Here is a 27,875-nt window from a genome sequence, read left to right on the forward strand (position 1 = left end):
TAACGCCACAGCAAAGTCACAGCTTTATTCCACCAGCCCTTAAACCCCAGCAGACCCTCGATGATCTGTGTTATGTTCCATAGTTATTTTCCAGCATCTTTCAGTCCAAATTCAGCAGGATAATGGAAATGGATTTGAGTATTTAACATCAGATGGTGGCAAAAGTGGCTTGGTTTAGGAATTACGTACTTACACAGAGAATCTGAGAACCTGCTTGAAAACACTTTCTCTTTTCCACATGGTCTGTGCTGTTGATTGGTCTCTTAATCTCAGACCAAGGCATTATGAGCATTTCATATGCCAATATTTTTAGGCTGCACATTCATACAACTACTACAGTATTCACAAAATGGAACATGTAACAGAAATAGTCCATTCTGCATAAAAATACTTAAATCCTTCTTCCTGGTTCAAATGAGAAAGAGGTGCCGCTGTGCAGGCAGAGATCACCATAGCCCGTGCCGTTAGATGTCTGATAAATGCAGGCTAGCTTACTTCCCTGCTCATGCATTTGAGCTACCTGAAAATTGCCTTGCAGATGGGTTCCAGTTTGTTCCTTACAGCAATTTAGGCAGAACGAAGCCAGAAATCCAGACAAAGTCTGTTCCTACTCTGCCTCTAGCAACACTTCCACAGTGCTTCAATACAGCCTTTCCGCTTCAGAGGAGCGAAAAACTCCCTCCATCACATAGCTGAAACTGCCAACCTCTACTGTTGCAGCACAATCAAATTATCAGGCTGCAACAAGGCTTTTACCGTCAGTCAGTCAGTCAGTCAGTCCACTGTCCATGCTGTTTCTCCTTCCTCCAGAAGCCAGCCCACACAGCTCCTCCTCCACCCAACCCCTCTCCCACACTCCTCAGGGCTATTTAACCACTTAGCAGGAACAAGCTACAGCTGCACATCATCCATGTCAATCAACCCACTGCCTCTGAGGCAAGGCCACAGCTGCATGTCATCAATGCTGATCAACCCTCTGCCTTCATTCCTCTACACTCTGCTGCTTGGGTTTGGCTATGGACTTGACCATGGCCTGCTTTAGAACCCACTGACACATGACTTTACCTTGCCAGTACAAGCTGTGATGTCCCAGGGCAAGTTTCATACCCCCTGGAGCTTGGCTAACACATATTTGAATGGGTCCCTGGGGAAGTGCATACTGCTGCTGTTGCTTCAAGGAACACGTACTTGCACCTCTGAGGCAGCTGTTATTTAATGGCATGCATCTTAACCGCTAAATTATTTTTATTTCTCCTCTCTGCGCTCCCATGCCCACAATTATCTCCCTGAACAGGACTGTAATAGACTCCATAATAAAATAAACCCCTTGCCCCAACCACAGTAGCTTCAATTAGCAAATTGACTTTTCATTTTTAAATTACCATCCAAGTAACATCATCTCTGGCAGGGTACAGTTTTTCATGTCTGATTTCTTCCACATGATTTCTAGGCCACATTTTGTGCATGTTGATTTCCTTACTGGTTTTATCTTTTTATCTGCATAAGCCAAAGGCAGCTGAGGCACAACACAGATACCATGCCAAAAAGACAAACTAATACAGGTGGGCAATTAATGGTGCACAAATTGGGGTTTATTTACATCTCTGTAATTTTAACTGTAGCATTCGGCATAACCCGCTAGCTTCGCTGCTGCACACTGTGCTAGGGCCAGATGGTACCAAAACCGCATCCATGGGTAGGCTGCTGACCCAGCCCCAGCACGGCTCTGATGCTCAGCCCCTCCCTGAGTGCTCCACATCCCTCTTCAAATACAAACTCCAGGAAGTGACATGGAATCATTCCTTTCAACAGCAGCAAATGCTGAGGTGCCTTCAGGACCCAATCAAGCAGATGTAATGGTATTTCGTGAGAGTTCTTACTTGGCAGTTCATCGAGATGTTTCAGAGAGAAATTCCCTTTTCTATTTAAGAGCTGAGGAGCTATTAAGTGGGAGGTTTCCATTTATATTTTTCTAGCTGTAGCTCTAAGCAAGTTAGGAATCTACCAATCTGAAGCCAGGGGGATTTCAGGGCTCTCCTGTACAGTGCTCTTTTGCTTTGTTTTGTTAAGATAAGTGAAAAGCCTAACTGCAATCTTAGATACATAAATAACTTTTGCCACTTATCTCTACTGAAAAGCTTCCTCCTAATATAATTCAATGTTTTGCTTATGGAAGGAAAACCACTTAATTTTCATATTTTTCCATACAATTAACACATTGCTGATTGCAATATTTTTCTCATATGCTAGACATTTGATAATGGTTTGTAAATTAGTACATTTTAAAGCCTTGTGCTTTTAATGAGATTTCCTACACACACACACACCCGCCCCCATCTTAAGCTTCAAGCCAGATTCAGCATCTGTCTTTTGGGGGATCTAGCGTATCCTCCTGGGTGGGTCGCAACTTGTATCGCAGAGCTGTAGAGGAGTGGGTTCAGTTTTGATAGCGTAACTATCAAAAGAGACTTCAGCACTTGGAACACCCCATGCTGTAAGTGTTTTTCCATCACGGCACATTCAAGCAAGCATACTGACATCCCCTGGGCAAAGGCGGTGCGCGGGGTATTCACAAGAGGCTGTTGGCATCAAACGGTAGTCTCTGTTTTTTTAACAGTTCGACTATGAAGGTGCTGGCATATCATACTCTTCTCTTTTAGGTACCTGAGACACAGAGAGGGAGAAAGTTTTTAAGTAACATAGAATCCTGCAAAAATTCAACCTCAATTCTAACGTGCTAGTTGAATGGCTAAAATACGTTGTAATGAAAGCTGTTCTGATAGAAAACGACAACTGCTATTTATTTTTTCCTTTACATTTCCTGGCCACTTACGATTCAAACTGACCAGACAGCCATTTGATAACAGATCCACAGCTAGTGTAGACTCATTGTGCTTGACCCCAGGACCCATACATACATTCAGAAATAGCAGGGCATTTCTAACTTGTACCTGTTGCGCATTTTCAGCTGCCATCAGAAGAACTCATGCCATTTGTCAGAAGAACCCATGCCATTTATCAGAAGGGAAATTTTAAAGGGACGTTAGGGATTTGGCACTAGTCTAGCCTAAATACTGTGCTACCTAAATCGTACCACAGTACATACTGCATTTGTGCTTTCCAAGGAAACACACAGCAGCAAGCAGAAACAGAGGAACCGGTCTAAGCCTCAGAACTGACCTTGAGGGTCCAAATTTTCTAGCAAGATCCCTCCATGTATATGTAGTCATTATTTACTTGAGAATCTTTAACAACAGCAACTCATCTGGGTATGTGGGATATAGAAAGGATTATAAACCCCACCACATTTCACTTGAGCAGCCACAGCAGTGTTCTAACTGCACTCCGCTAGGTAAATGCATCCACCTCTTCAGCCAGCCCATAACTGTCAATAGTCTCCTGGACTCAAAGTGACCCCATGCATTTTACATCTGTTTACCTTGCCACTGTCTGTTGAATCTCCTGTTCTTCTTCTTCATTTATCCTGTGCAGAATCGATTCCAAAAAGGGAAGATGAAATTGAATATACTGAGCAACCTATCAAGAAGACAACAAGAAACATATTTACATTATTAACTATGCTCATTGGGAAAAATACTGTGAACTATTGGACCTGGTGATATACATACATCACTGCTAATCTCTTCCACATCCTGGTCCATGAGAAAAAACTTGGCAATCTTCTCTGAGGGCCCCTGCAAGAGTCTGTGCAGTAAGGGAACATCTCCACTCCGCAGCTGCTTCTTCTCTAGGATTTACAAGACATGTCGTGACACACAGAACATACAACAGTTCCTCTAGACATCTCATGCAATCAGTCTTTTTTCTTAACAACGATCCTGCATTTGACTGCTGGGAAATTAGGAGATACCTAACAAGTCTCTAATACATATCTGCAGGAGGATGTGACACCTAACTTCTACTATGCATTTTCACAGAAATGGGTAGATGCCACACAAAGTAGTGTGAAAATATACAAATTTCGGTAGTCAAGTAAGCATTTAAGAGACCCATCAGCTGGGCCATGACTCCCTGAAACAAAATTTACTTCACAGTTTTCAAGCATTGTTCCAACTTTGTATTTTGACATTTAAGGTACAGGCCCATCAGTTGTGTCCCCCATTCTTTCAGGTATTCCTTTCAATGAAGATCAAATTTCCTTTTTCCTGAAGATATAAACTGTGTTGTGGAAGTAAACATTTTCCACTGAAAAATTACTTGCTTTTAGCTGGACACCTGTGATCCAGGACTACCATCCAAAAATGTCAGTTACAATATCCCATAACACTACCAGCGAGAGACCAGCATCCCATGCTTGTAGCACGGCTGTGCAGAATGGAAGTCAGAGCAGGCAAGCATCTGAAACGTGGCCTTCAAATACAGGAACAAAGGCCTCTTGAGCTGAGCCAACTGCCCAGGCAGCACACTGAAAGCACCTGGAACACAATTGCTCAGGTTTTCCTCTCCACCAGAGGACCACACATCCCTAAGGGGGCCTCCAGAGAAGCCAGAATGCCACCCCACACTCACACTGCCCAAACCAGGACAGATGCCCATGCAGAATCCTGTCACTCCAAGTTAAGCGGTCTACACACACGCACACAGAGGAGAATCAGGGATGAAGTGATCACGCAGCAGTGTCTGGCTTACCTCCGGATGCATGGATAATATAAAGTGCAAATTCATGTGGGCTGTTTTCTATCTGTTAAACACAAACAAAAAAAGTCTGTTCAGACTGACTGATACACTTCCCCAGTATTTCATTGTCAGCAGATATTCTCTTGTGCTTCTAACTCAGACATTTAGGTCAAAGTCTGAGGCTGGGATCCTGTCTGTGTGAGAGTTAGGAAGCTGGGTTCGAGTAAGATAGAAATCCACACTGTCACATGTATCGTCCCTGTACCCCACTACCTTGCAATTGCTTATGTTACCATATTGCCCAAATCAGAAACATACCACCTTAGACCGCACCTTAGATCTTTCCAGTCTTGTTTCCTTGGAGCATCCTTAACTACTTCACACAACTTACTTTTCAGGTGACCCACAAATTTGCCAGGAGTATCACCTTTAGGATAAAACCCTGTGATCTCTTCCTATCCACTTGCCCACACAACCACATTCAGAAAATAGCAGTCCTTTTGGACACTCATTTTTCAGCTTATTCTCTACAACTTGCTCTGTAATCCCATTCCTTATGTTATTATTCATAGAAGTCAACTTCTCCTTTTAGTCTTACGCTACCAAGTGTTACTAACCGTATGAAGTGATTCTGCAATAGCAAAGTCTCTAGACAAGTTAAATGGAAAACTATCAAAAATTGCACACTAAGAAGCTACAAAGAATAAATGCATTGGAGAAACATGCAGCCTGAATGGTAGATAACATTTTTTATTGAGTATAATCATGTTTATAGGAGATGGTACCAGAGAAACTCCAAGAAAAAAAAAAAAAAAGAAAGAAAAGAAAGAAGTCAGTACGGCACAGATCTCGAGCACTAGTTTTCACTCTGACTTTCTGCAGCTTTTCATGTGCCTGCATTTAACAGGATGCACCTCCCGGACACCCGGGCTAAAAGAATTCCACTTTAAGGCAAATGCAATTATTAGGGCCCGTCAGCAGAGGGAAGCACGGGCATGTGCATTACACACCCCCCACCCGAGCACCGCAGCACGGTTCCCTGCTGCGCATGAGTTAATAGAGAAGCCCCCACCTAGACACCCAATATAACTTCTCTAGCCTCAAACCGCCGTGAAACATTCGTAAAATAAACCCAAACCATTTCTTAAAAATGGCTCCTGTGGGTGTTTTGGTTTTTTTTTTTTTGGAGGTGGGCTCTATTTATGCACTGTCCCCTCCCGGTTATTTCCTTCCTTTTGTCACACGCTCGAGTCAACATCTCTGGAACACGGCTGCTCCTGCTTCTGCAAGCACATGGAGTTACCTTAAACTTTCGAAGCAATTGTTCTATCACTTGTCTTGTGCTCATCTGGCTGTTTATCCTTATTTTGGTTTCTGATCCAAAAGCTGGAGTAAAGACTGATGTCTAGAAACAAAAACAGCACATGAGGGTGTGAATGTGAGGACTGCTGGATGCAGTGACATCACTGAAAGGATGTCGTCCAGCACAGCTCTGGGGCAAAGCAAGCAGTCAGGTATGCTGCCACTCTCACTGGGATCCTGCGGGCAGTGGCCATGCACACATGAAACCCACCTTCCCCAGCAGAGCCCAGGAACTGAGCCCAAAGCAAGGAACCCCAGCCTGGCCACACAGGGGGGCCAGCAAGCAGGGACCCTCTGGATGTGTTACCTGTCCCGAAACCTAACCTGGAGTGAGAAAAGACAAGCACATTCATACCTCATAGTTGTAGAAGTGGCCATTAATCGAAAACCTGTGAGTTTCTACTTCTGTCTTCAGCATCATGGGGAACTTGGTCCTCTTCCGCACAGCCGCAGCATCGCCGCCGGCCCTGGGCAGGGTAGCACAGTCATGTTCCTGCTCGCTCTTGGACTTCAGAGTGCGGCTTTCGTAAGGTGAATAACCTGGACAAAACGAAACTGCATCAGCATATTGTACAGCTGCTCAACCCTCCTTGCCAGCATCCCCACAAGAAGGAGGCTCTTGGCAGAGGGATTTTTTTTTTTTTTTTTGTAATTATGTCTTTTGGTGGAGGTATTATTTTTTTTCCAATTATTTTTGAGGGGGGAGTAGGAGAGGAGCAAGGTATAGGTGCCTGATGAAGAGCAATAGTCTGTCTACACTGGCCACAGTTTGCTATTTTGTTCACTTTCTTGGGAATGATTTCTTTGGTGGAAGCACAGCCTGTTAGCTCTGGCTGTTTGAAAAGTTATTTGCACAGCAACGGTTTTTACTAACCAGTCACAAGTCAGTGTTTCATTAGCACATAATGAATGTTGAACAGAGACAGAAAAAGATTACCCTTTACAAAAATGATTTGACACGTTAGGCCTTCCCTACTAGTACAGTCTCAGAACAAAGAATTTTTACTAACTTTTCTCAGGGTTTGGCTTTTCTTCAGTAGATTTCAATGTCTCCCCACTAATATGATGCAGGTCATCAAATTCTCCCCACCGTGTCATCCCCCTGAAATACCAAACATATATTTATAGTTGATTACTCATTAATTCAGTGATTACAATTTCTCCTGTAACCAGGCTTCATGTAATCCATTCCTATACCAGTTCAAAGCTTTACAGAACACAACCACATACTTCAGTGTGGTATAGGAAGCCAGTAATTTTAGTTTATGTCATAATAAAATTAGTAAAATGTGTTATGACTAGGGATCCCAAACGTGACACAATCCTATTTAGAGCCTGTTGAACATTGACCACACTGTCCCTTAAATAATTTGGAGTAATTCTTTATCTGTTTTATAGCAATGCCCTGGATTCATAACATGTAGGACACCAGGCAGACATACAGAAAACACACATACAGATTGTGGTTTCAACAGTCACAGGGACACATCACATCTGTTATACAGACGGCGACATGACTACACTAGCCCCTTGTGCCATCCAAAGCAGTTCTGTACGACAGCGGGGAAGTCAATCTGCCCTGGCGTAAAATCCAACTTTCTTTATGCCAACATTTCCATAATTCACTGCAATAAACTCTGTAGCAGAAAGTCTTTGGCCAGTTACTGCTCTGACTGAGAATAAACCAATTTGTAGGCAAATATTAAAAATTCATTTCCCATATATATTCAAAACAATATTCAACTAACTCCAAGCAACATGCCAAACAACAATCTCAGTTGTGTTCTGTGCATTTAAAAAGTTCATTTAAGATCAAACAGACAAGCTGCTCTGCATACCTTAAAGCATGTCAGGGCAGCTTCACATTTCTGTGATTGTGAATTAATATTTACTTTAAGTTTCAGATCTCCACCAGTCAAATTTTTTTAAGAAATAAAGGGCAAAGCACAACTTAAACTGCCAGAGCGGACCCTGTCCTCCAGGCCACGTGCACCCCGTATCAGTAGACCTGGTCAAGGTAAGCAAAGAGAACGAGATGTGCCTCAGGCTCGAGTTTTTGCTAGTTGCTCCCACCAGGTTACAGCCCTTCCCTTCAACAGCAAGAGGCAGGGAGGAAGACAGTCCCTGACTTTACTGGAACTCCACAGCTTGCAATGATGGGAGAATTAAATCCTCAAGTTAAACATGTACCTTGTGCAATCCAAGACAATGGATAAATAAAAAACCAAGCTCAGAAACAGAATTTGTCAGGGAGTCATTCAGGGCAAACATTGGCTCAGTCTCCATATTACACATGACTCAGCTTCAGCTCATCAGGTACAATTCAAAATTCACCAACCAACAGTTGGGAAATAGTGTTCAAAACAGAAAGAAGAAATGCTCTAAGGACCGACACCAGTTTTTGAAGATATGGCCAATCTAGCAGGGGCTAGATCAGCGCAATGCACGCAGATTTGAAATGTCACAGGCAGCAGCCTGGAGGAACAGGTGATCTGGGCATGTTTCTGAGGGGCTTTAACACAAGACTGTGCATGGACAAAGCCAGTATTCATTCCCAGGCTTGACCTTCACCCTGAGAAGCAAGGGTTTCGCATCACAAGCACCTGGGAAGGTAACCTGCGATAGACAGTCACTTCACACTAACTCACCAGCTTTTTGCCTCATGCTGTAGAACGTGCGTCACCATGAGGTCTTTCAGGGGCTAACGACATTATTAGGTGTACACATATACATGTGAACTTATCTGGCTTTTTTTAAAAAAAGACATACATATAGACATACATTTCCCACTGCTTGCATGGGAATAGTCAGTGTAGACAAAAGCAGCCTCCTCCACCTTCTCAACTCTTCTTAAGCCCAAAGCCAGACAAGGATGCTACAAAGACACATCTTTCTGCCTTGCAGAAGCTGTTGAAAGACCACACCAATTACAGAGTACTGCTGTGCAAGCAGCCGCCACAGCCGTCAGGGAACCTGGGGTATACGAGCACCCATATATGTTGAAGCCACCTACATGAGCTGTCTTGAAATACTAGTCTGCCTCCTTATAGAAGCTGATACATTACCTTTTACTAGGGAACAAACCAGCGTTCTCTGTTGACTTCAGGGTGACAAAAGAGGGTATCTGCTTCTCATCCTGGATTTTTAATCTGATAGGATGTCGGACTCCCCAAAATATTGACACGATTCCCTCAATAAATGGTTTGCTTTCATCTTGCTGAAAAAGAAAAGGGAATATGGACCACTTATTCACACAACAATAACAGAGTAATAAAGTATTAACAGTCCATCCCCCCTCAGATTAACAGGAACACGATGAAATTGCTGAGGCTGACAATCCTGGAAGAGGTGACCTAGAGAGGCTGTGTAATCTCAATACTTAAGGTATTTCCAAAACTGCTAGCTCAAGCTGCAGCTGATCTGATCTTGCATCAGCATTAGTCTGACTCTGGCTGGGAGGTTTTCCAACCAATATGTCCATAACTCCATACAATTGGAAGCCAAATCCTCTTTGTTCTACTTGGATGAATACCTCTTCTGAAACCTGGATGCTAAGAAGGTGGTTAAGGGGAGGAAAGACTGCCGGTGAAGGAGAAAGAAGCAGTTGATGGAACTGTCCTTGTTGACTCAGGGCACTGCATCAGTCCAAAACCTGTTATCGGTCCCCATTCTTGCTGACTTAGAGCTGTCACTGCAAAACAAGCTGGCTGGAAGCTAGCTGGAAGCACAGGCTGCCTGCTTTCAGATCCTTTTGGCCCAGCACTGCTCTGAAGTCCTTTTGGGTCTTGATAGCAAAAAACCAGAAACGCAGCTTGAGAAGGAAGCTCAGACCTCTAAACCAGGGACCCTATGGTATGAGACATACAATTCAAGCTTTCATTGTCCTTCAGCTCCACAGGCCCTTCTGGTCTCCACAGAGGACTTGTTCCCAGGGTGTTACTTGCGAGCATTTTCTCTGTATGACAGGCTCATATCCGAGGAGAGTCGCCCCTTACCCCAAGTGACAGAAGTCCTGCCACTGCACACTGTGGGCTCAAGCTGAAGGAGCCGGGGGGAGCTGCACCCCACAGAAGTATTTGCAGTACTACCTGCCCCCCGCAGCTAACGATGTGAGGCTGGAGAGATCAAGCCGAAGAATGATTTCTTGAGATACGCTAAGGAATAGGATAGCAAGGAGATCACACTGTTAAACATCTGAAACTCCCACTAGTCTGAACAAACCTATTGCTGCTCTCTTCTCCTCACTGCATTTGCCTCTGGCACTTGCTGTGGCATTTTTATTATACTGATATATTCCAACTAATATACTGAAACAGAACAGGCATCCTACACTGCTCAGCCTAGCTGCATTGAACACCAGGGCTCATTAGTGCTTTCCCTACCATTACATTGTACTCCCTCTACTATTTTTACTTAGATCCTTACCTGATTATGTGACAGCTGCAGGTTTTCTTGATCAGAATAGTAAGAGTTATAAGTCTTCAGAAGAGAATGGAGCTGTTCCCTAGAATAAAAGATCACAATAAAAAGAATAACTTTTTAACTTCTCTATCACTGTAAAATTGAGATGCTAATTGGCAAGGAAACACCCTGTATCAGTTTACCCACTGCATCTGTACACAGGTTTGTTAATGATTAATACGTCAATTTCCAGGGTAAAATTTTGTCAGGATACTGGGTTGTTTCTTTAAAGACCTGATACACAGAGGAAATTAATTAGTCATGGTCTGACATGACTTTAATAACACTGCCCCAGAATAAGCTGTACTTTGGACTTCTGTTACAGTCATGAGGGGGAAGCAAACAGGAAAAACGCACCCATGTTACAGATTATTTTAGTTAGGTAACAATTAGTTTTGCCCCCCATGACCATTTCCACTGGAGTTTTATATTTTTTCAGACACTCTTCTTATTCCAAAATACAGTATGCCTAGAGAAAACATTTCCCTTTCCTCCTGCTTGAAACAACAGATTTGCAGTAAGTTTTTCTCAGAGGAGAAAGGATGGAGATGAGGAGAACCTCTGCCAACAAGCAAGGATTATAAGCCTGCCCCATCATCTCTGATTTCAAACAAAATTCATGATGTAATTAAAAAAAGCAGCAAAACATTCTATTTTGAAAACACTGCATTGAGGCACGGAGGCAATGTGAGGCACACTGGTGCTAATGATGTTTAACACTTAATATTAAAAGAACCACCATCAGAGAGACCTATGCCTGTCTCGATCCTTCATGAACTCACAATGCTGCAGGACAAGAGGGTTTCAGAAGATGTTTCAAATCTGATGGCATTTCAAAATAACCAAGTTAGGGCTACCGCATATCCCAGTTTAGAAGCCACAGCTGCCGCCACCCCCACCCAAGCTAACAGCAGCCATGCTGTGGATGGCCCCCATCACTGGCATGCCCATATAGCCTTGTAAACAGATAAGAAGCAATAAATGGCACACTGCACAAACACAGGCTGGGCATGATTGCTTCAACACTGGTGCTGTGGAAAAGCACCTTCTGGTTACTGCTCAGCAGCTGCTGATGCCAAGTCAGCAGTGACACGCTGTCGGGTGAGACGTAAGCACCATACAAGTAGACATACATGGGAATACCCTCTTCAGAGCAAAGATGCTTGAATTACAGCTCGAGAATGAATTTGGGCAAAGGACATCGCCTTCTTAGCACTGTTTCTAAAGAAAGATACACACCAAACTGAAAGAGTCCAAAGGAGAGCAGGGGAAATGTCAGTGGCATGAACCATGAAGACAAAAAGCAAGTTGCAGCTCAGGCTAAAGGGGGGGGACCAAAAGAAGACAGAAGTGATCTGTATTTCAGGACCATCAAGAACAAAACGCTTTTTCCTACACCAATTGAACAGCAAAGACTATTTGGATTGTCATTCCAGAAAGCAGTTTCCACTAGCAGAGATAATTAAGCATGGGAAATTGCATGGAAGTGTATTAATTCTTCCTTGCAGACAAACTTTAAGCACCAACTGAGATGACTAACTACAAGACTGTTTGATGCACTGTTTTGCAGTGGTGAGTGAAGACACCACGTTTGTTTCTAATAGTGTCTATTATTTCCATGTTTTTGCCTAGTATGAGATATTACAACAGCTGAACCACAGGCAAAACAGACAGCATTTTCAAACTCTTCTCAGAAGTTCCAGAGAGACCTACTGCAACTATTCAAGACCCACATACCATCAGAAGTACTCTTACAACTCCTACACCAATCGTAAGTTAAAAAAACCCACAAAAGAACCAAAAAATCAAGATCATAAACACACGCCAAAACCAAAAGCAAGAATTGACTTCCAGCACTGTCACTGAAAAACAAATCACACGTGGTAACGATGCTCAGTAGAAATTACATTTTTACATTCCAACATTCAAAAGCTCACCAAGAACATCCAGGAAATAATGTCAGATGTAGGAATATATGGACCAAGACTATGCGCAACGTATCACACGCTACCTTCCACGCAAAAGACAGTTACAAAGGAACTTCACAGCCCAGCCCTGGGGCATTGGAAACACTGGCATGAATAGTTTCAGCAGAATTCTTCACAGTTGTTTTCCTGTAACTGTCACAACACATCCCAGAACATGAGGACATAATTGATGGTGACAGTGGCACCCTTATCAGAGATGCCAAATCTAAGAGTGACCTCTCCCCTAAGAACGGGATCAGCTTCTCCATCACTGCAGAGCAGTTCAGTAGGATATTTTCAGGGGTGAAATGAATATTATTTCATAGCATCACTCTCTGACCAGATTGTGACTCAGTTCACTGAAACTGGGTGTTTAAATGGCTGCACAGTTGACTGTGTGAACTTGAAGAAGTCAGTGCTGCTCTAGAGATCTCACCTGAGCATGTTAAGGAACTCCAAGAAATCAGTGCAAAAGAGTAGAGGGACAGATTATGCAAAGAAACACAAATCATTTTGGCTGGAAACTGCTATAAGTTTTAAGTGTACCAACTGGATGACAAGAGTCTTCTCCTGGGACTGTCACAGCATTACCCCCGCAGTACACACGCTCTGCTGTGGCTTATGACACAAGCGCTCCTCTTCCACCTTCAGCCTCCTCTGCCTACAGTCTCTTCAAGAGGTCAAAGCAGATGCCTCATGCAGGACTCTTTTTTCAGTTGCCACAACTTAGAATTTATACATACCCAAAGCACCAGGAGAACACGCTGCCTGAATAACACTCAGCAGAACTGTATTGCGACACGAGTCCCTACATGAGATACTGACCTGTAGCACCAGGACCTCCCCTGGGGGCACGGCGGGCAGACATCTGACACTGCAGAGTGCCCAAGGAGTGGGACCGATGGCCGCTGCTGACCAAGAGCCTGACATCGAGACTGGTCAGCAGGAACGTGGCTTTCCCACAGCCTTACTGGCACACTGGAGCAGGAAGCCGGGAGGCCAGTCAATGTGTGCATGCCACCTTCGGGGGAGGGGCAGGCAGTGTGCGCGAGGGAAAAGCTTTCCCTGGCATACCCTACCCCTCCCTTGCTCCACTTCATAAAGGGGACTTGGTGGTGTCCTGTTGCTCGGTGAGCCTTTTCCCGGGGTGGAAAGGGAAAAGATAAACACTGCTTTTACTCAACAGGTAACATGAGGACAAGGGCTGCACCACTAAACTCAACAAGGTTAACTGCATTCCCTTCTCGCACTCAGGATGTAAATTATTTACTTGGTAACTTACTGCAGTACCCCTAAAAATATTTTCAAGTGCCTTTATCAAAGTGCTGGGCTTCCAAACAGCATTTACAACATTTACTTCAACTCACTTTGGCCTTAAATCCTAGTGCTACAGGTGGTAAAAGCCTCTCTTTCTGTTGCGTTGGAATAGCTCAGTACAGGTTCTTTGTGTCTCGTGAGCTATGAGGGATTGTATTCAGGTCATCCGTCCAACAGGGGAAGTTTCAATAGACTTAAGATATGAATCAGATACAAGGAAAATTTTGGTTGTGCTCCTAAAGGTAAGCAAGATTAACCACGCCTTGGCCTCACACGCAGGCAAAATCCAGATGCAATGTCAGATTAACATGCAAATAGGAGATATGTAGTTTTGTTTGATGGATGTTGCGATAGACCACTGATCTGCTTGCAAGGTGCTTAAAATTAAGTCTTTTTACACTTTGCAGTCTAATATCTTCAGCAATCATTTATTGACCACTTATTTTGCAAGCTTTTTCCAGATGAAAGAGTCAGGGAGATCAATTCCCTGAAGACAGATTAGTGCTACAAAAGGACCTGGGTTGCATTCTGAGGGCCCATCTGTGACTCTTGGTCCGTGCTGGCTTTGAAGGTAAATAAAATCGTAAGGCTACAAGCACTAAGTAATGTGGTAAGGGTTATCTCTGAGGCGGATTCTGTTTCTCAGAGCAAGCTCTGAAGATTTTCACTTAGTTTCTTGCCTCATCTAGAAAAACTTTCCATAACTTCTGCAGAAGTTTGCGCAAATAAATCTTTCAGGTTTCAGTCTTGCATTAGTGCAACCAACAGTGACAAACCATACAAGCAATGAGAAAAGCCCTGAGGGAGAGATTAAGCAGCAGCTCACACTGATTTATTTGCCCTTGTGTGGTGGAGACATCAGAAAAGATCTACCTTTAATTCTTTTAGGCCCAGAACAAAATCTTACTGTAACACACCTTCCCTATGAAGGCCCAGAGACCTCCCGAACCAAGAAGCAGACTGTCATCTCGTCAGAGTTACCCTGCCAGGAAAGCAGCACCTCTGTTGCATTGCAAGGCTGTTTCTCACAGCACAGAGCTTTGTGACAACAGCCACATGCAGCCATTAATGGAAGCCAGAGCCCAGTAACTGGTAGAAGGACTTAGAGACAAACCCTGAAACAGCTAACGTTTACTGCAGATCCACCACTTTCATCCGGAATGAAGGCAGGATACAAGGGAGGTGCGAGGTGAAGTGCCCTGGGGGTAAACCACAACAGAGCCCAGGCTGTGTTTGCTTGTAACGCTAACCCAGGAGAATTCACCTGTGTCCCTCTTCTCCCGCAAGCCCTACGCATTTATCCATGGATATTTATGGTAGTTATGCTTGAAGACAAAATAGTTCAGCAGCCAAATAATCCCACACGTTTTGGTCAGCCCTTTGATCCAGCACTTGTGCAAGTCCCAAACAGTAGGCTTGCCACATCAGCAAGAATCGCATGATAAAACTGGAAGAGGAGTAACGTAACAGCAGATTCAAGGTATAGATGAGGGACGATAGTCTGGAAATTGCATTGGAAGCAAGCTTGAGTACACACAGAATACATTAGTGATTCTGGAAACACTTATTTGGGTTTTTGCAAGGCAAAGAAACTTGAACAGTACTTAAAACCATGACCGTAATGCAGAAGGATCTCAACCAGGATCCACATTTCACCACCTGAACAGGCAAACATATAGGGGAATAAAACCCCAGAGACATTGGTTCATCTGGTACATTTCCTAATGCTTTTGTATGCCAAGTACATGAAAGTTCACTCAGATTAGTTACCTCTGACACAAAAGCATTATGTCCCAAATTAGTCGCAATATTAGAGGAACAACTCTTTAGGTGAACGGGAGGGATGCATTTATTGCCTGCATGCTTCAGGCAAAGCTCCGACATCCTTCCTTAAAAAGGGAGAAATTGCCAGCACTGCTCACACCACATATCAGAGCATCAGGATTGAGATGAAAATACCTATTGCAGCATGATAAAATTTATCACAGGCCCCATCCCTGGGTGTGTTTACAGTTAACTTCTTCCCACAGGAACATCAAGGCAGATGGAAATGAAGTGAGAAAAGAGCTCCCTCTTCCAGCTCCTGCACTCTGGTCAACCAGGGAAAAATTAAACCTCTAAAAGGGGGATGGAGCTACATGCCAGGTGGCTCGGGTTTTACAGCAGTGTTAGGAAAGATTCCTACCAGCCCAAGTTAGCTGTGGGAAAGCATCCCACAAAATACAGTTGGAGAGCAATTCCAAGCTTTTTACAAGTACGTTAAAGAACCACTTTCACCCACCCCAGAACAGAGCTGGCAGCCCAATAGGTTCTGCAAAGAAACCCTGCTGTCTGGGGCTACAGACCCAACCCCATGCCTCAAGGAGTGCTCACATTAAACACTGGAACTTGTATGCAGTTTCAATAGTTCAAAGATAGGGAGGTGGTCTTCCCTAATTTGGAATTTTATTTCAGTATCCCTTAAAAGTAGTGTTCTACCTAATGAACAAAATCCACAAACCAAAAGGTTTAATGCTCTATTCTTTGAAATCCATATAAAGGGCAACATTGTTCTGTAGATACTACACAGAAAGCAAGTTGTAGAAGTTGCTGCTCTACAGGCTCAGCTCTCCACAGGATTGCCTGTTAATGAGTCAATATGGAGTAACTTGAAAGAACGCAAAGTCATTAAACATTGGGGGGTTTTGATCCTTTACCTGGTTATGAACTTCTCCTCATTGATGCAAACAGAAGGTAGATGCTGTGCTTTCATAGTCACTTTCTTGATTTATTCAGAAGAGATTAATCTAAACAAAAGGTTAAAAAAATAATTACATCCACTAACGCCACTAAAAGACTATGTGGTAAATACAACAACAAAGTCTTGGTTTGCCAAGTGAAACTGGCTTGGACACTCCGCTAAGGGCTAAATATCCCATATATTGACTACTTTGTACTTAGCCTCAATACTCACATGTTCCCCACTCCTAGTAAAAGACCCATAAGACATTCCCACCAAGTATATCACAGTATCTTAAATCCCAAGTACCACATATACCAGGACCTTCTCAAGCAGTTCCAGGGCTACTCTACAACTCTGTGATGCTTCACTTGTTACTAGGCTGAAACTGCAACTCATTTACTGGTTAGGATTAATTTCTTAATTATGTATACAGCATTGCCCAGGGTCACAAAGAAAAAAAAAAAAAAAGGTGACTCAGCACACCACCCATAACCAGGTTTGTAAAACTAGGCAAGAGAAGGAGAAGTGTTGATCATTGGCAGTGTCCTGCAGCACACAAAGAAAGCAACTGAGATATTAAAGAGAGAACAAGGCTATAATTAAAGTGATGTAGCAATATAATATACAGATCTCCATGTAGTGATTGCAGCATGTTGTGTAGGCAACAAGCCAGACTCATGAGACTCCAACAATGCATTCTTCAACAAGCTTAATTATGGAGTCGTGCCTGCTTTCATTCCCCCTCAGGTACTAGAATAAAAGGCAGACTGAGGAAAGTAACTGAAGAGACTGAGATTCAAGATTGACAACTGATACTGGAGTGAAAAAACTGAGTCTCAGCCCAAGAAGTGGCGTCACGCAGATGGGGCGGGGAGGAGGGGTGGGAATGAATCCCACAGAAAGCAGTAAAATCTCCAGCGACTGCACTGGAGGTTGGTCATTCCACTTTAATTGCTCTCTTATTTGGGCATGATGACAGAGGAATTTGCCTAATAGCATTTGAGGTCCATTCTCCCTCACACCAGGAGATTGATTCGAGTCTGACTTCCAGCTGCATGGGACAGAGCCTGGACAAGGACATCCAAAAAGTACTTTGTTGTCTACAGTACTAATGACAAGTAGCCTTCAGAAAATCAATTTATAAAAGAAATGCAAGCTTGAAAAGATCATGGCTAGCTAAAGAGTAGGTACCTGGCTTCTGTGCGAATGATCCTACACTGCTGAGCTTCTGGTTTAGAAGTTACATGAAATTTCTATACTCACAGATGAAGGACTTTAAAAAAATGTGTGTACAAACAAACAAGAAGTTTCACATAAAAATACAGTATCTTCACTCTACAAAACATATCGGAAGTTATTTCAAAACCTCTAAAACCAGAGTGAACCACCAAAGTAGGTGGAACAGGAAGGATCTCACATACCTGCTGTCCTTTGGGTGACACCCATCGAGGCAAAAGCACACCTGAAAGCCAAATAAGCCCAGGGACTTCTGTACAGACATGAGTTTGCATATAAGAAGTTGGTGTATGCCAGTATAATAGTGTTGTTTCTTGGCCTCTGAAATGAGTGCAGTAACCATTGGCCACACCCTGAAATCTGATTTTTATGTGATTTACTAATACCTTTAACTGCATCAACTGCCTATGCCAGTGTAATTTCAAAATAATTTTAAAAGATGCAGAGGAGTTTATGTATGTTGGCACTTGAATAACTGCATATACGCTTAAGCTTCCTCTCATCTGTCAGGAAACAACACGTTAAGAGGAGTGGGCAGCCAAGTCACCGCTGTTAACTGTCGAGCAGCGACTCTGGCAAGCGCTAGCACAGCTTCATTGCTTGTGGTCGCGTCCTTCTCAATAGAAAGTGACCTTAAAATGATTCATATTAAAGAAAAAGCTGATCTCTACAGATTGAGAGAAGCAATCTTTACATGTACACATGAAAAAAAAGGAAATTATCACCGAACTACCTGTTTTGTTACATCATGAATGTAACTAAATTATTTGCCATAAAAACCTTGAGCATAACTTAAATCAGCTGGATGCCATTAAAATGAATGAAACAATGAAACAAGCAATGAAACAAGCTGGAAGAGTAGCTGGTGACGGGAACAGATCTTCACCAGCACCTTCCTCTTTTCTCTCCCTCACTGCCCAACCAGCCTGAACAGACTGACCTTTTCTTCTACGGCTGGTGCAGAAGCATAAAAAATGCTCGTTACATGTTCCTGGGCTACGTGACCTATTCTGCTTATCAGACTTGTACAAAACATTCCCACATCACAGCTCACGCTAGAGATAAAACCCTTCCCCATGTAATGTACCCTTCCTGTAGTTGCATTTTGGCTACAGACATCTTGCGGCCTTTATTTTCAGTCAACCTTGAAACCCACAGGTCAAGCACACACAGTGACTTCCGCAGTGCAATTATGTGACACTACAAATGACAGTATCTTTACACTGGTGCTCCATAAACCCACAAATCTGTCACATTTTCTATCACTTCTTGATATTTTATTGTTTTGCATGTCACTCCCCTGTAGTTCTTTCGAGGAAGCAAACGCGAGAAGCAAGATGTGTTTTTTTCCATTGTTGCCTTTGATTTGAACTAACAAAAACATGCTAATTTTCCAGCTTTTCCAACAATTTATGGTTGTGGCCATCTATTCAAAGCTGTTTCCTGACTTGCTTGGTGTCATACAGGCATCTTCATCATGACATTAAACTGGACTACAACCACAGAATTCCTTCAGATAGGTAAGACCTTGAAAGTGGGACCTTGGCTGGACTAACCCCCTGGCCTGAAACTTAACTAAGAATAAACTTAATGCTCAGAGGAAGACTGACTGAAGCCTAAAATACTTCTGAAAGGAAAGAAAAGAAACAGGAAGGAATGACATAAGTCAATGAGAAGTGGGGCAGATGCAAAATGAGGAACTCTAGAGGAAGACTGCAACTGCTGGAGAAGTCTAGGAAAAAAGAAAGGGAAAAGAGACCACTGCACAAACCCAAAGCTGCGAGAGGATCAACAGTTGCATCAAGGGCACAAGACAAATCTCACAAAGGTAGTGAACTTCACTTCTCTATAAGATTTATAACTCATCAGAAATACATTTTTTTTCCCCAAGAAAAAGTCAAAGTGTTAATGGAGAGGTAGATGAGAGGACTAGCTTAATTTTATTAAATACCGTGATCTTTAAGTTATTTGCTTAAGGGGACAGCATAGGGACAGGACAGTGGAGGAATGACAAGGCAATGGTAAGAACAAACAGCCATGCAGATTTTTATACAAGGATGAAAGGAGGCCATTGCAGAGGACAGCTGGAAGGAGAAGGACGCCTGACAGCCAGAGCTAAGCCAAGCAGGAACAGCAAAATAGCATTTTGATTTGCATGTAACAGCCTGGATGTGCTTTTCGGAGCATCCATAGATTAAGATGGGGACTGCAGAGCAAGCGGTGTGCTATACAGAGCTCCTGCCAACTTTAAAAACTAAAAAATCCACCCCCACCCCCCAAAGATTTCAAGGTGTTCCGAGGCAGTCCTTCCCAAAGCTGTTCCCAAACCACAGGAACTCAGGATGGGGTGAACCTTCTCCGTTTCTTGTACAGAAACTACAAAACTCAGCTGTCTATTTACTTAGCTATCAACAACATATACATCTAATCTTCTGTACAGCACAAAGAGCTTTGCACTGCAGGCACAACAGCACATAGACACAAGCCGTTTTCTAAACTCATAAGTGTCTGGTATTTAGAAAAATTTTGGACCACTACCTGATTCTGTAAAAATTAGTTTATGATTTATTCACATACACAAGAAATTCAGTATCAGCAGAATTATTTTACTAGTCTTTACCTAGTCACACGCTCTAGTTATGGTCCTTCACGTTGGGGTCAATTGTTTTTGGGAGCTGGTTTGGTTTTTTCAAGGTAGATGCCCTCACCACCAAAGCAAAGGTCTAATCAAAAGAAAGTACTGAGTCCAAACACTTGCATTTTCCCCACTGAAAACAAGGGGCTTCTTTTCTTTGTCTTGCAGACAACTTTACACTCTATTTTAACAACTGCTACAGTACAGAGCAGTAACAGCATTACTCGAATTCAAAACACCATGTAACTCCTCTGCTCAGGCAGGTTCAGAATGGGCTTTGACCCCAAAACTGAAGGGAGGTTGGTATTTATCTGCACACATGGCACCGTAGCTGCCTGGGTCACAAAGGGGGAGAGACACCAGCTCCCTCGCTGCACAGCGGGATGACAGAGCGGTGCTTGCACCGCATCGGTCTTACACACCAAGTAACCTGTTATTATGAAGAGGAGTTACTTTCTATTTCAGGTCTCTTAGGAAAGATAGCTTTTAGCTGCCAAAAAGAACAGACAAGGTCACCGACGTAACCTTTCAAATCACAGTGGTGACCGAATGAATGGCAGCGAAGGCTTATGCCCACGTACACGCCAAGCAGCAGCACTACCTATTATCTGCCCATTTTAATCACTACTCTGACTCACACAAGCCACCTCAAGATTTAGGAACTTCTTTGATGAGAATTTCTGACCGAACATTTATCCTTCCCTCCAGCACCCTAATTACCCGAAAGGAATTTAACTCGAGTTCTGGGTGACTGTGAAGGACCTTGCTTTCTACTGACACTGCGGGTTACGCGGCAAGCAGAACAGCTCCAGCTTTACATTCCACTTACCTGTGCCTACGATGAGAGAAGGAGAAGCAGAGGAGGAGCTTCACATACCTTTCACTGATCCCTGGCAGAGGCATGACAGCATCGCGCTGGCTGACAGCTACCTCTGCTACTTCATGGATCCACAGAGGTGCTAATTACTATTTTGCTTAACAAACTGGGAGTGCTGGAAACCCAGGACACTCCCCACACCTTGGTGCATGTCGGGAATATTTGCCTACCCACTTTCCTTCCTGCAAGCTGCTGACAGGAGCACTCCCTTAGTCAGGGTTACACCTACAGAGAGGCTCCAGTTAACGCTTTAATCACTAACTTTATAATGAGAGGCAACCTGCTGACTCTCAGTAATCATTTGCTGACAGGGCGCACCCTGAAACATCCTGTGCCAAAAGCACTGTTACGCTTTAACCTCTTGTCCGTTTTCGAATCCGAAGGATAAAGTAATTTTCCCTTCTCCAGACATGCACCAACCTTTAGCATTTGGTGCAGTAACTGATGCATAGTCAGATCATGCTTAAGTACAGATGTATGATTTGTAACATTATGACAAATTGTGACAACACAGATCGATCACTTAATCACATAGACTGTGCATTCAATTTTTTGCTTAACTGTATAATAGCCTTATGATTATTACTCATTAGGCAAGAGCTGTGCCTGCAAGAGAGAATGCATCGCCGCTTAGCTTCGTTGCTCAGCAGCTGATCTTCGAAGCAGATGTTTAAACTGTAAAATATAGCCAAACCGACACACACCTTCCCAGTTCCTGCTTGCCCATCCATTTATAGCAACCCATTTACTCACAAGATCAAGCCTAAAACTGGAAGTTAGTGCACAGAGAGAAGAGCATAAAAAATACCGAATTTGCCTTTGTGCCCATTTATGGGGCCTGTGATTTATATCGAGTTACTTCTGCTTTATATAAATTTATGTGGCAGAAAGGCTGAACAGATCCATAAATACTTGATTCCTGATCACATCATTATCCTCTGGTGTACTCCTCCGGAGCTGGACTCACTGCTCTACACACAAGGCAAAACACTTGATATTTGGGGTTACAGTTTGTGCTGCAGTTTCTAGCTCTGCACCTGAAAAATACGTAACTAAGGATTTTGTTGGTGTCTGTATAACTTGAGGCATCTCTCCAAGCACAGGAAGGAGATTTTTGCTCAATTCACCACAGCATACAAGCTTCCATGCTGGGGTGGGCTTGGAGCTTCTCTCCAAGCTCAACCTCTGGAGCTGCTCCATCTCATCTGTAACTGTTTAACACAAAACCATGCAAATTCCCAACTTGTTTAAAACCAGAGGTTTGGTTGTTCCTGTCCCAGCTACAGACACTTGAGCGCTCTGCCTGATGCTCTTGGATCAGAGAGCAAGCACAGCCTGGCACCTTCAAGTCTCTAAACCAAGATAACATCAAATCCATCCATTTCTGGCAAGTATGCCACCCTGCTGGACACTTACACAGTAAAGCTGCGAGGTACCAAAAGGCATCCGAGTATTTTTAGAACTGAAGACCACATAATTAGCTCACAACAGGGCAGCGTGACATTAACCCTTCAGCGTGACTGAAGGTTCATCCTGACTCCCAACTTTTGAGGTTTCATTTGTTCTTTTAAAATTATCTTAAGCTTTTGGGAGAGCTTTTTAAAATTTACTAGCAAGTTTTGAAAACCCGGTGCTTCAGTTACTTATGCAAAGATGTCTCGGTGAGAAATCAATACAATAAAGCAGCAAAAAGCCCTATTGTAATGATGGCCCAGAGTTTGCATTTCCAATTAAGCCAGGTGTGTTGATTTTACACTGGCTTGGAGAACGTGGCTCAGGTTTGTTTCTCCATTTCATTCTCACACTTGAACTTCTCCTTCCAAGGGCCAAGTTCTGCCCTCATTTGAGTCACACACAATTAACGGGCAAGTACTTTGTGGGGACTGGTCAGTGCAGACTAGGAACAGCATCACATGGTGGGGGAGGGGAAGGGGTCTTTAGGGCCACATCACAGGAATCTGTTTACTGTAAACTCCAAAAACAGAAAGCTTGTATTTCTTTCATAGGAAAATAAATAACTGATGCACAGAGAGCATTACCTCTTCATCCTTCATAATAAACATAGATTTTATGCCCTGGAAGTCTAAGAACAAGTCACAACTCGGTTACACTATTTCACCTCTTAAATGAAAGGGTAACCATGATTTCTCTAGAACAGAGAGAGAAGGCTGTGCTACATTTCTGGTGCCTTGCATAATTAAAAGTTAAATAATTTCAAGTTAATAAATAATTGGAAGTTGGAGCTCAGCTGTTTAATAACTTGGCCTCAAATCAGTTAACTTACAGACTGCTAAAACTAGAAGAACATCTCAAGTGGAAAAAACTAAGAGACTCCTGTTTTTGCAGCACACAATCATAATAAGCAGGCTGGCCATGGCAAGGTCATAAACACACGCTGGGCTTTAGTGGGACTGTTTTGATAAACACAACAGGACCTACGTGAGCTCACGACAGATTTCTCTGCTTTATAGTGAGAGGGAAAATCCCTAATGCTGCTGGCAAACAGCTGTTTCTGGCCAACTTCAGATCACTAATTCCAAACACAGAAAATTCTTCTTGGAGTTTCTAAGCCAGCTACTGGAATTAAAAAGTAGAACCTCAACTGACAAAGTCTGAACTTAACATCAAACAAGGGAGCAATTCTTTCCTTTATATTACAAACACTAGCAGCAGGATTGCATTGGTAACAGCAACAAACCAAGGAATTTTAAACAACTAGATTTACCCTGCAAAGGGCCTCCCGTTCTTCAGCAAGATTATTTTCTGTCATCACACCAAAGTGCCAACAGCAATACCTGTGTGCCAGGACATGTTTTGCAGACACAGCTGATAAGCATGGAAAACAGAAACTAGGAAGCAGATGATTAGCTCAGCTAATTAAATATGCAATGCTCACATCCACTACAACTCCTTGTAACCTGTCATGGGCCATAATCCCTCACACACACCATTTTGTGAATTTTGGGGGCCACAGGTTTTTAAGGAATAGAAAAGAAGCAGAGCTGATGGTTGTAGCAGCACATGTGCTAAAGGCTACAGGTTTTGACATAAAGAGCTGGAACTCCCCCTTCACCTGCATGGAAAGCAGCTTGCAGATATCACTGTCTTTGTGCTCTTGAGCCTCTGCTAGGGGGGCAGGTGTTACCTAAGCATCTGAAACACCATTAGTCATGCACCACAGCTACATACACCCATTGAGTCACTTGCTTGATACTAGAGAGCTTTATAAAGCCATACAAGATTTTTCATTGCCTGGAGCCACAAAATATTATAAAGGACAGAACCAGAGGGAACTGCCCTGTCCAAAGGGCTACAGCCACACAGCCTCTCACTTCCATTACAGCTCAACCAGGAGTAGAATCACAACCTCACCACACCCAGCCAACCTACACAGCACTTACAAGCCTGAGCTGCTCCACACTCAAGGTTTCCAGAGCCAGATTTCCTTTCCTCAAATTCAAAGTTTCCTATAAAACATCACTTCCTCAGACTTCTTTCTATCACTCTATATCTGTATTCTTCTATTCTCAAGATATAAAAACCCTGAACTGCTTTCCCTAGCCTCAAAAGACAGCCACAATCAAGACCCACACACTCTCTCTCACATACACACACCACCACCCCTCCCAATACAGGATCCTTTTATGCTCAGGTCACTCCTCTGTAATTGTCAATCAAGGGTCATGTGACTGTAGCACCTGGCTCATCTTTCCAATATGCTAATAATTTTTCTTTAATTACTTCTTTCTTAAGGCAGTTCCGTCATAGTGTGGACTGTTTCTTATTTTCTATTCTTTTAAAAAAATACTAGTCTAGTACTCTCCATAATCGAATCATCATACTAGAGCTAAATGAGAGTTTTGGGGAAGCGTTGGATCTGAATTCTGATTTGCAGCTATTACCATCATTCCTGTGAAAGCATACCCACCTGCTGCAGTTGGAACTGCCCTGGAAAACAACCAGTTAATTTTTCTGTTACTTCTACACTTGCCTTTAGATTGTAAATGGGAAGACTCAGTTTGCACAGTGTTTTATAACTATTTGAGAGGGGACAATCATTGTGCCTGAATTTTTCCCATTCTCCTCTTCCTAGGATGTCCCAAATCCTAAAGCAAACTTCAGCAATAACCCGAATTCCATGATATTTTGCATCGCAGATGTGCATATGCAAGTCAGTATTTTCTCCACGAACTCGGTGAAGAAATGGGAAATGTCTTGGCTCCACTGAAGACCAGTGCTAGAGTTGTGTTATAAATACACGAACCTTATACAAAAAAGTCTACCAGTAAGCAGTCCAAGTTTAATTTCTAATGAACACAATGCAAATCAGACATTGGTTTCTTGATTTTGCTGCAGTACATGGCAGTGCATAATGAAATGATTAAGTATCCCCGGTGTACGGTCTGCAGCACGCTCCTAAGCCCTGTTGAACGTGCCTGCAGGTTACTGAGCTCAAGGGGATCTGGGAGGCTGATCACTGTCATGCTGTCAGTGTTCGCTCCCCTACCACTCAGACTTTCAAAGACACAGGTTTTTTCCCCTCAGAATTTCATCTTCTAAAAATTTACACAGTTCCAGATCCAGAGATGGTCTGAGCACATGCAAGTCTCCAGCAAAATTTCAGGGAAGAGCCTGGCAACAACTGGGTTTGTGTGTAAACTGCAAGATATATTTGAAAAAAAAGTCTGAGGTAAAGTGCACTTCAGGAGTGTCACTATTACATAGTGTCCTACCAAAAATGCCTTTAAAGGAGCCTTCCAAGCCAAACCATCCAATGGTTCTATAAATATACTACTACACTAAGATACACATTCCTACCTCATAGCAGTTGATGCTGAGTCATACTTATGAAGCAAAAACCTCCTAAGGTCAAATTAGCTTAATGTTAGGCTGGATATAGGCTAAAGAGCACTCATGTGAACACCTTGCCATTGTGTATGTAAACACTTCAGTGGTTAAAAAAGAATGGTTCAGGTTTCTAGATACCTTTCTCTTCACACTTGCCAACAGAAAGTACTTTTTTTTTTTCACCCAGTACTCTGCTTTGGGGCACTAAATGGAAGTTGCTTTAAGAAAGAATGATAAGCCATGCTAGCCAGTGTGGCTAGACTTTACAGACTTCAAGAAAATGGTAAGGACGAGAAAGGATGTGGAAACTGTATTTAGCCAATGTTTTACTGAGTTTGAGATTATAAAGCAAATTAGTAAAGACTGTGTGATACAGAACTATGTGACATCTCTACCAAATCTTACACGACTAGTTTACTGAACCAATGATGGCATAAAATCATGAAACTCCATCAATACTGAAGGAAAATAACCTTTCAGCGCACGCAACATCACTAGGAGACCTAGGAGACTGAACCATGAGTCACCTAGCAAGAGCTCATCTCCAGTGATGTGTTCTTCTATCAGGTGCCCAGATAAAGAGTATGAAGAGCATGCTCACACTTACACCACCTCATTTATTCTAGCCTCCGTTCTAGAAGAAAATCAGATTTCCTTAAAGAGCCGTTACACACTGGAGCTTCTCCTGTACAGATGAGGACATACAGTTTGTCATGGCAGCAAAGCACACTGAAACGTTTCAGTTACCTGTGCATCCCTAATTCTTTGCACAATGGAAGTTTTCAGGTTGCAAAGGAATAGCGTGAGAAACAGTACTCTTCCGCCTTTGCTCTGTGACTATGAAGTGAGGAATCAGAAGGTGGTGGGCATGGGGGGAATGCCTGGCAGCTGCAGCCCGCCTCTGTGTTTGAGCAGCCCACGCTCCTTTGCTCACAGTTGCTGCGCAGTCCAGACGTTCGTTACATTGCGTGCCAGTGGCCCTGCTTGGCATGCAGTTCTTCATTGTATGCTGCTAAGCGCAAACAACTTGAGTTATACATCAGACTGCTGGGAAGCTAGTATAAAACCAGCAACATCTGAGATTTAAAAACATTTCCATAATGAATATTGACTGCATAAGCAAATAACATCCTTGAAGTGCATCATAAAAATTGTTCAGCGAGAGAACTGACTTTTTAGGTTTTGTACTTCTAAACAGGCAGTGGAGCAGATGATCTATAAGCATCTGTGGCATTTATTTTTTAATTTGCTCTTGAAAATCTCACATCAGCACAACAGAGAACAGCACTGCAAAGGAGCAAGTGCAAAGCAAAACAGATTGGGCTGACTCAGAGGCTCTGCCTTGGGCTTGGCGGTTTGAAGAGACCTCCGTAGCTCATCATCTGACACTGAGACACTGCTCCATGCCGCTCAGTCTTACTGAAAATCACCCCACAGACACAGCAACTGCTTGCTCCGGAATACTCCTTTCTTTCTATACTGCTGCTTTTCTATTACAACACCAAATAACCCCTGTGGGCATCCAGGTGCCTAGAATATTTTACCAAGAGTAAATACGTTTATATACTTACTGTGTCATAACTCTTCTTCTCCTGAGCGTCCAACTGTATGGATGACATTTTACTTCTCATTCAGATATCCAAGGCCCAAACTCTTACGAGCAGGTCCTAGAGTGCGGTGAGCACTGTGCGCAATAGGTGGCAGTTACATCTCGGCTTGATGGCAGAGGCGGTGCTGGCATTTCGGTGGCACTGGTTGGAACAATAGAGCCTCTAACTCTGAAGGACTAAATCTTCTCTCAGTGCTTGGCTA

The 27,875-nt window shown here is 43.1% G+C and overlaps 1 protein-coding gene across 4 annotated transcripts; it reads right to left on the reverse strand.

Annotated features, from left to right (window-relative positions):
- On the reverse strand, nucleotides 1-27,746 carry RASSF6 (Ras association domain family member 6). 4 transcript variants are annotated; one of them, XM_040586677.1, is made up of 11 exons: nucleotides 27,635-27,746; nucleotides 16,442-16,531; nucleotides 10,426-10,504; nucleotides 9,066-9,217; nucleotides 7,011-7,102; nucleotides 6,356-6,540; nucleotides 5,942-6,043; nucleotides 4,651-4,702; nucleotides 3,630-3,748; nucleotides 3,440-3,537; nucleotides 1-2,664 (listed from the first exon to the last, which is right to left on the reverse strand). In XM_040586677.1, exons 2-11 carry the CDS (start codon nucleotides 16,495-16,497, stop codon nucleotides 2,589-2,591), a joined length of 1,011 nt encoding a protein of 336 aa, XP_040442611.1. In that variant the 5' UTR covers nucleotides 16,498-16,531; nucleotides 27,635-27,746; the 3' UTR covers nucleotides 1-2,588. The 4 variants fall into 4 exon arrangements, with proteins under 4 accessions (XP_040442611.1, XP_040442605.1, XP_040442597.1 ...); XM_040586671.1 differs by lacking the exon at nucleotides 27,635-27,746 and adding an exon at nucleotides 21,216-21,397; XM_040586663.1 differs by lacking the exon at nucleotides 27,635-27,746 and adding an exon at nucleotides 21,168-21,396.
- Between the last annotated feature and the right edge of the window lie 129 nt (nucleotides 27,747-27,875).

Source organism: Falco naumanni, chromosome 1 (genome assembly GCF_017639655.2).
Source record: "Falco naumanni isolate bFalNau1 chromosome 1, bFalNau1.pat, whole genome shotgun sequence".
NCBI lineage: Eukaryota > Metazoa > Chordata > Aves > Falconiformes > Falconidae > Falco > Falco naumanni.